The sequence below is a fragment of the Bidens hawaiensis genome, unplaced genomic scaffold (assembly GCF_021521415.1).
Source record: "Bidens hawaiensis isolate Kalapana, Puna unplaced genomic scaffold, B.hawaiensis_p1.1 tig00018482_1, whole genome shotgun sequence".
In the NCBI taxonomy this organism is placed as follows: Eukaryota; Viridiplantae; Streptophyta; class Magnoliopsida; order Asterales; family Asteraceae; genus Bidens; species Bidens hawaiensis.
In genome coordinates, this window is record NW_027492790.1 from 412,398 (window position 1) to 422,500 (window position 10,103).

Genomic DNA, 10,103 nt, shown 5'->3' on the forward strand with positions numbered 1-10,103 from the left:
AACTAAATTCATCCATCACAACAATCAATCAATCATCCTCTTTCGCTTTAAGGTATCGTGAATTATTATTATAACTTTTCATTTAATTTTAGTGTGATTGGATCTCACTATATTTGTATTAAAATTGCGTGTTCTTCTATAACGATCTAATAACGAATACGTTGCTTTAGATGCATATGAATAATCTTAACGGATCTGGCTAATTGCAGTTTTGTTAGTAATTTAGGTCTAATTTGTCATGATTTGTTAGTAAATGCGTATTAGTTCATGTTTTTAGATCTCATTTTGTTTAGTTAGTTTAATTAGATAATTTAGGGAGGTATAATTCAATTGAATTTTAGTTTTTTTTTCCGTGATTAGAAGACGGGCGAGTGGCTGGGTAATTGAGCTCGACTAGGCTCGTTTTGACTTATTAGGGCTTGAGCACAGGCTCGGCTTGTTTCGAGCACTTTTCCTAAAGCTCGGGATCGGCTTGCTTATTATTAACTAATTCATTTTTAAGTAATCTTATATATTTTGAGGAAAACGTTAAACGAGCCTAGCCCGGCTTGAGCTCGTGTGGTACCTTAAACGAGCCAAAGCTTGGCTCGAGCTCTACCGGGTAATGTAAATCTAATTCATAGAATTCGAGCCCTGAGATCGAAAAACTCGGTTCATTTGGAGCTTTTTATCGCTCCGAGCTCGAGTACCTCGCAAGCGGCTTGCAGTCCTAACTTTAATTAACTAAAATAGGTTAAGTGACTTTTTCATGAGAAATAAGAAACTTTATTGTTTATTTTTATGGTATTAACCATTTGAGTGAAATACCACAACTAAAATCCTTGTCCATTTTAATGAAATCATAATTAGGAAGTGAAGATTGATCGGTGACGGAGAAGATGATTGTCTGCATTGCCGTCGTTGGCCATCAGGTTCGGTTCGATTTGCTTCTTTCGTGTTTAGTTTTACTAGTTTTGTTTTATGTTGTCTGATATTGGATTGCTTGATTGTGTGGAGGACAGAATAATCCGTTGTACATACAGAGCTTCACTGAAGCAGATGATGCGCTCAAGCTTCATCATATAGTTCATTGTTCTCTTGATGTTGTTGATGAAAGAGGTATGATTCTGATTCCACGCATCGTAAGTTATTTATTTACACTAAAATTGCCATCCGGATGTTAAACTTGTGGATCTGTAAATGTTAAACATGTACATAGATCCTGTTTATAAAGTTAATACGGTATATAAATGTACAATCTAATGTATGTTATATGACTAAGAACAATTTGCATATTGTAAAATGATAAATATGTCTTCATTTCCTTCCTCTTTTTCTGCTCTACACACTTCTAGAGCGAGTAAAAAGTGAATGGGGAACAAATATGTTTAGAAGATCTCATGATCAGTTAGAATTAAAGGAGGAGAAGGTTTAGGATATAGGGTAGTTCTTACTTTTATTTGAAGATTTTGTTGTTTAACTTGATTATTATGTTGATAGTAAGTTATTACAGTAGTGTAATATCAAGTTTGTAAGTTGAATGCCTATAATGATTGAAATTGCAAAATTTTACCGCCTGAAACACAGTTATGAGAAAGTCAACCTTATACCAAATCATCAACTTTGAAGCTTTTCAAATTGGATGTTTTGAATCTTTTGAAAGTCAATGATTATGTGTTTTATAATCTTGTTAAAATGTAAGTAATGAAGGAATCAAGTGTTTGAACTTTGAACAAAGTGAGTTTTGAAGTATTGTTGAAATTTGTGTTAATATATATCTTTAATGTTAGTTTGACCAAAATTGAGGTTTAGAAGTTTCGGTTTCGAAAACACCTGAAACTTTCAGAATTGGGCACGTGATGTTTAGTACAAGTTTATAATGACGTTTATGCACACATTTGTTAAACTATGAAGTATTCTTACGTATGGAATTTCGTAACATGTTTTTAAGTGTAATAGAAAGTTTGGAAGTTGAATCTCCACGATGATTGAAATTGCAAAATTTTACTTGTGAAAATGTTCTCAAAAACATAATAAGTAAAGTATATAAACTTGTGAAAGTGCAAAACACTCACTACCCAAATTTTGGTCAACACTTCAACGCTTGTACGTGTTTAAGATACATATTAATATTATTATTATCTGGCTATTCTTCATATATTCTAAGATCTATACTCAAATGTTAACAAGATTCCCATGTTTGTTTTGCAGTTAACAACCCAAAAGAATCGGGACCAATGCTGAATGAGACGTTTCTTGGTCTTCTATATCCAACCGAAAATTACAAAGTGTGAGCATGCTTCACATTTTTATTACAATTATCACTTGTGTTTTTCTTTGTAGTCACTGGTCTCATTTACAAATTACAATGACACTATATGTGAACCACATGCATTTGTAGTTAACTGAGGTTAAATTTCGTGTGCAGGTATGGTTATCTTACGAACACAAAGGTAAAGTTTATACTTGTCACAACAGACCTTGATGTCCGCGATGCTGATGTTAGAAATGTAAGTGCATTATGAATTTGTGAAGTTTATCCTTCTGTTGTTTTGTGATTACAACTATAATATTATTAAAGGCGCACTTTTATAAAAGAAGTTTTGGTGTAGTTTTTCAGGAGGTTTCACTCTGCATATTTGGATGCTGTATCGAACCCGTTTCATGTTCCTGGTAAAAAGATAACTTCTAAAACGTTTGCTGAGCGGGTTACTAATATTGTCAAGTCAGTTAGCTTCCATTCAACGGGATGAATTCGCTTTTCGATCTTTCTGTATGACCCGACCTTTAAGTGTTGAACTTTCATACCATTTTGGGTAACACTCTTCTTTTTTATCATGAAGATCTTGTTTTGATTTGTAATATGTTCCTTATTAATCCTAAGTTAGGTTTAACTTTTTAATTGTTGTAATTTGTTCCATTATGGTCATTAAACTAAGTTTCTTTTGTACTTTTTTTTATAATAAACCTATATAAAAATTTAAAAAGTGAAGCAGGGATTCAAACTACTTGCAAAAAATTCTTACACAATGTTACACCAAAAAGGTGTAAAAAACATATTTTGGAATTGGAAGCAGGTTGTAATAAAGGTCAATATGAGGCGGAGCCGATTATGAAACCGCTTAGGAAGGAAACTGTTAGAAACTTACTCTATCGTCGGGTTGTAGTTCTATAAGTTGAAACCGGTTTCAGTATGGTGAAACCATACTGGAAGTGAACCATGATCCTTAACTGGTTCTATAAAAACTTGATTTGTTGTCCCAAACTTGAACCAGGTCCGGTTTTAACACAAACTTGGGCTTTTGTTTATTCAAAAACAGGCACCATTTCAGGTACTAGTTATGACTTTTGTTGAACTCAAACTTGTTTCAACCTGAACCGGTTTGGGGTAAAAACCGAGAATATGCACCTCCAAAGATATACGCATAAGAATTAAGATCTTGCTTATTGCAATGTTTTTAAGACAAAACATTGTAATTATATGCTAAACATGTATATAAATACAACTAAACTTTTTTTCTATCTAAAGCTAAACACTTATGCCGTGTGTTGACTGTTGTGGATAACCAATCTACCGCAAGGACACGTTGTAGCAAGGTTTTATAAGTGATAAGTGATAACATCATTGAAGAAAGTTTAGTTCACAAAAAAAAAAACGTGTGGACAAAATTATATATGGGAACTTTTATGACATATACCCTAAAGGCCTAAAATTATTTGATCATACAAATATGTTAATATCATTTTTGTGTATACACTAACTTAAGGTTTAACTTATATTTTATTGTTTAATTATGATATTCGATTTGATGAATCTTTGGTCAATTAACATCCCATCAAGGGCGAATCTTTATGAATCTTTGTTAACCAATAATTCCACCAAGGCGGTCCGGTTGTAAAAGAAAAATGATATAGCTTGGGATCTTAGCTTAGAACTTTCATTCGTTTAACTTTTAGACTGTGACAAGACCGAATGCTCAATATGCTACTCTTAATATGTGCGGTTGTTTGCCTCTTAGAATATATATAAAAGTTAAGTATCCTGTTCCCGAATTTTAAGATGAATAAAGATAATTTTCTAATAAGAAAAAACAATTTTAAAACAAGTCTTTATTTCTTCAATCGCCTTTGAAGTCGAGGCCTCACTTTTTAGGGGAAAAAAATTGGGTTCATTCCTAGTTCTCGAGATTACCCAACAAGTCAACGGTATCATCGAATGAACCATCCTCGTTAGATAGTTCGCATGAATGGATTCATGCATATGCATGACCATTAGATCTTGGACCGATAGACGCAAATACTGAATAGGAGAGATCTTACAACAAAAAATCATAGCCTGCTATTAGTCTGGTGATAAAACAAGATGTAAATACATGTTTCGTCGACTCGGGCGCATCTCCATACAATGGGCATGTTGAAGCTACCACAATTATCCTTCTTTTCACATGATTCACATATGATATTAGACCCATTTGTCCTTTCTATCTAAATGATTAATTTAGATCCTAATCTAATCCACACTTTTTTATGTTTATTTGTTACAGAAGAATCATCATCATTGTACTCAGTATATCCCACCAATAGCAAAGTTATGGTAGGGTCTGAGGAGGGTAAGATGTAGACAACCTTACCTCAACCCTATAGTGATAGAGAGGCTGCTTCCGGTGAGACCCTCGGCTCGATAGTAGTTTTGCATCAAGCCTTGGACATAAGACACATAACACACAATCATCGGGACACCGGCTGATTGGTGCATGTACCGTTGTCTTTCGGCTATCAACACCACCACATGATGCCTGATTAACCTTCCGTCACGTTTAACGTTATTTTCACGAGATTAGTAAAATAACGTCAAAATTTGTTACAGAAGAATATCCCACCTAAACCAATTTTTATTTTATAAGGCATTGACCTTAAAAACAAACTAACTTAATATTAATTAGAAAAAAAAAACATTCTATCTTTCTTCATCGTTAAACTTAGGGGTGTGCACAGTTCGATTCGGTTTGGTTATTAGCAACCTAAACGATCGGTTATCGGTTCCGTTCGGTTAATTTCGGTTAATAACCAGTATCAAACTTGGGTTAAAATTTTGCTTAAAAATACATGAAATGAATGTTTAAATACATGAAATGAATGCATAACTACATGAAATGAAGGTTTAAATATATGAAATTGAGATATTAATACATGAAATGGAGATATAAGTACATACAAATGATAGTATTAAACTATTAATGCATATAATACATGAAATAGAAGAAAAAAATGCTTGAAAATATTAAAAAATGAAGAATTCGGTTCGGTTCGGTTAATTCGGTTTTCGGTTATATCGGTTCGGTTTCGTCGGTTTTCAGTTAGGTTTCGGTTATTGCACACCCCACTTAAACTTTGTTTAACTGTACTACTTGTATATTTTTCTAATAGTGTGGAGGCATTCTAAAAAAAGAAATAATCAGTGATAATTTATTCACCAGATTCTTATATTAGTCAAAAACATTTTCTTATTCTAATTCAAATATATGCTTATCCATTATTATTATTATAAACTATTAAATGTAATTTGATAATCTTATAAACCTGACATTTGGCATCAATCATTACAGTTTCATTGGACAAAATAGTTTTATAAAATATCAAAGTACAAATTATAGACAATATCATTTGGTGTAGTAGAAATTTTCAGTAATAAAGGTATGTGAGCGTGGATAAAGACATCATTGACGGATCACCGCTTGCTGATCAGTAAAAAATAATCTAGACAATCATTTCTCTTGTGATTCTTTAATGACAATAAAAAGTTAATTATTTGTATGGATTTTGACCTATATATTTGGATCCGGTGATCAAGGACGAATGCATGTTTGTAAAAACTTCTGTGTCGATTATATTGGTAAATTACTTTATAAGTATAAAATTAATATATTTGAATTTGGTCTTCTTTAATTTAATTAATCTGCAAAAGATCTTTAAACAATTTGGAACATAAGAACAAAAATATATTAACTTTTATTTTAGAAAAATATGTGATACGTAATGTTTGATTTTAATGTAAAGCATGATATCCGATATTTTTATTCAATGTATGATAATGTTTGATTATTTAAAAAGTATATAATTTTTCATGGAGATTTCTTGGTTTTTTAATACAATTATATTTCCAACATCGATTTAAATCACACCCAATGGCAAACACATGTAAATATGTCATATTCCACTTAAACCACTTATAGTCTTATACATAGCTATTATAGCTTTTTCGATTAAGTTACAAGTTAATGGGTTAAAAATATAAATAAACTGGTCAGTTTTGAGCGACCCAAATAAAATTGATGAAAACATCAGACCTCGCATCCTTCCTAATGGACCAATGAAAATATTGTTCGTTTCACAACCGATCTGAGCTTAATTAAAACATTAGTATCAGAATATATATTCATATGTTTGTTTGTTATCCAAACAAATATAAACATATAATCAAGAGAAATGCTTTTATAATGTTAACTTCCTTATTTTCAATATATATTTACTTCGAAGTGGAAAAAGAAACTGAATTCATCAGTCGACTTTATTGTAGCAATTTCTGGCAACTGTTGTTTCACTAGCAACAGCTCATAAAACATGGTAGCAACATTTTATTAATTTATTTTTGTTTTTTACATTAATAAATATGACATAAGGTCATTGTTTTAGGTGTTAGAATATGCAAAAAGAAACTGAATATTCCTTCTAATATATATATAAATATATATGAGTGAGTTAACCTACAATAATGACTTATCATACATTAGGTACGCGACGTTCCAGAGCGTTTGATTAAAAAACGCGCGGTGGCAATTTCGTAAATAACCCAACAGTAGTTCGCGATCAAAATTCGTCGATTACAAAACAAATCAATTCTGATCCAAATTCGAAACTTGTCGCTCAATCTAATCTAATTTCTAAACTCTAATCACAGCTTAAAGTATGAAATCTCTAAAGTCAAAAACCAAAATTGAAATAGAACGTCCCTGAACATTAAAAATCTTTCAAATTGATCAAAAATTGATGATTTAATCAATCGAATTGATGTGTAAGTGGCTTTAGAATCATCAATCGATTATGAAAATACAAATTAACACACTTAATTGAGCTATGATTAGGGTTCATGTGTAAACGTTCTGCTCAAAGTTTAAACGTTCTGACCAAAATAAACACCAAAATTGATGATTTAATCAATCGAATTGATGTGTAAGAGGCTTTAGAATCATCAATCGATTATGGAATTGCAGAAATAACGCACTCAATCGAGCTCTGATTAGGGTTCAAAATATTATGTTTAAACGTTCTGAAACAAAACTGAAGAGCTTTAAACGTTCTGACCAAAAAATAGCAACTTTAAACGTTCTAATACGTTCAATGAAGTTCTTGGTGTTCAAAAAACAATGAACATCTTTAAACGTTCTAATACGTTCTAAGAAGTTCAGGTTGTTAAAAAAAGTTTAGAAGTTCTGATAAAGTTTATAAGTTCTAAGAAGTTCTGGGTGTTAAAAAAAGTTTAGAAGTTCTGATAAAGTTTAGAAGTTCTAAGAAGTTCTAGGTGTTCAGAACTTCTAAAACTAGCAAAAAAAAAAAAAAAATAAACATGTAAGGCCCCGAACCCGGTGACCCTACTTTAGCGTCGGATTTACTCATAAACACAGTTCTTCAAATCAGAGTTTATTAAAACTTTTCGCGGAATATAAAACATCAATCATTTGTTACAAAACATTAAATCTTTTCTTTGATACCATAACACAAAACTTTATATTTAAAACATCTTTACTTCTTTCTTCAGATGCCAGCCGTTCAATCCATGCCGTGTGTCATCCTCATGCTAACTCTATAATCAGCTCACCTGCGTGCATACTAAAAGTCAGCTACGCTGAGTGAGTTCTAGTTAATCGAACGCCATACAATACATACACATACATACATATCTGTAGATACATATCCATACTTCACTAGTTACCCTTTTGTTCTACATACATACTTGCTACCATACATACATACATATCTACAATCACTAACCTCAGTCTACCGAGAGTACGTTCATAGTTCACCGTCTATACCTGTACTCAAGGTCGTGAACACGTACAACGTTCGCAGTCCTTACCTATGTTCACCATTTATGGTACGTACAAGGATCGCGGTCCTTCCCTATACCATAGTACATCCACAACACGTACAAGATTCGCAGTCCTTCCCTATGTTGCAACCTAATTCATAGCACGTACGAGGTTCGCAGTCCTCCCCTATGCTACAAAATCAGCACGTATAAGGTTCACAGTCCTTTCCTATGCTAAAATACATCCACAACACGTACAAGGTTCGCAGTCCTTCCCTATGTTGCAACCTAATTCATAGCACGTACGAGGTTCGCAGTCCTCCCCTATGCTACAAATACAGCACGTATAAGGTTCACAGTCATTTCCTATGCTGACGCCTATCTACATTACGTATAAGGTTCGCAGTCCTTATCTACGTTTACATATATCATCTACTTCACGTATAAGGCTCGCAGTCCTTAACTACGCCATTACCAGCCGAGTCTATGTCCGACAGAAGCTAGAGGAATTTGCCATCCTAACTTACTATGTCGAACGTAGAACTCACATGCCATTCGTGTACCTATATACACATACTTACATTATAACATAAGAACACTCTAGGCATTCTTTACCTCATTCATTTAACAACCATACCCCTTGTCGTTACGTGCAATATCCGAAGATCGTTCACGCCCCGACAAGTATTCATTTGAAATATTCATACATCTTCGATATATAATATTCGTACCTTTATTTTTAACCTGACAGTACGCGCAATATCCGAAGATCGTTCGCGTACCGACAAACAATCATTCATATCTATCACACATATCACATATGACATACACTTATCACTTAGGATAAATGTATTAACAACACATCGAGTATGCACACAGCCCCGAAAACATAACAAGGAATGGGGCTAGAAACTCACCTGAACACGGTTACGTTCACCGTTAACCGTAATCCCTTTCTTCAGTTGTACACGGCTGACTGTATAACAAGTATACGTATCAAACAACTATCACTACTCATATCATCTTTCCAGTCTTAACTACTACCCACAACGAACGGGGGTCCGGGGGCAGCGCCCCTGGCAGCGGGGTCTAGGGGCGGCAGCCCCTAGCAGGGTTCAAGGGGCAGAGCCCCTGGCTGGGGTCGAGCTGCCAGGTCAGCTTGGAAAAATTTTATTTCCATTAACTGTCTTAACACATTTTTCATTAGATTTTTAATTTATTTTCTAATCGAACTTGACTTTAGGCGAAGTTAACCCTCGGGCGAACTTAGCTCTAGGCGAAGTTAACCTTAGGCGAACTTAGCTTTAGGCGAAGTTACCAGCTAGGCGAACTTAGTTTTACAGCGAAGTTGCCATCAGGCGAACTTGGCTTCAGGCGAAGTTGTCATCAGGCGAACTTGGCCTCAGGCGAAGTTACCAGTTAGGCGAACTTAACTTTACAGCGAAGTTGTCATCAGGCGAACTTAGCTTGCAGGCGAAGTTCATCAGGCGAACTTAGCTTGCAGGCGAAGTTCATCGCTTTGAAGGCGAAGTTGTCCAGTTGCAGGCGAAGTTGTCCAGATCAGCCGCTGTTCGGGATCTGTCCAGCATTTTGAGCGATTTTAATACCCTTGCTATGGTTCAATATCACCCACTACGCTTCCCGACCATTTTCGGTCGCTTATACACTAAAAAGCTTGGATCTTTAAACTTCAAAGATCAAGAATCATACCTTTTTGAGCTTGTTTGGATCTCGTTTAACTTGTTAACACACTAATCGCTCTCTCTCTCCCTCGGATCTGCCCGTTCCTCTCCTCGGCCTGGCGGCGGTGTAGATGGTGTGTGTGTTTTTGGAGTGTGTGTGTAGAAAGTAAGGAAATGAAGATATTTTTGGGTTTAGGGGATATTTATATCCCTGAAATCCCATGGACCTAAGGCCCATTCTCATTTAACCCGTCTCCATTAATCCAACACTAGCCCGACTCATACCAACTCCTACTCTATTATTTATTTCCTGACAACCCGAGTAAACTTTCCCTCTATTAGTAAGTAATATAATT

General features: G+C 34.3%; 1 protein-coding gene across 1 annotated transcript; it reads left to right on the plus strand.

Moving 5' to 3' along the window:
* On the plus strand, positions 1-2,796 carry LOC143556128 (uncharacterized). The gene is made up of 6 exons (XM_077045544.1): positions 1-52; positions 850-911; positions 1,002-1,098; positions 2,191-2,269; positions 2,408-2,489; positions 2,592-2,796. The coding sequence occupies exons 2-6, from the start codon at positions 879-881 to the stop codon at positions 2,730-2,732; spliced, it is 432 nt and encodes a 143-aa protein (XP_076901659.1). The 5' UTR covers positions 1-52; positions 850-878; the 3' UTR covers positions 2,733-2,796.
* The last annotated feature ends 7,307 nt before the right edge of the window (positions 2,797-10,103 follow it).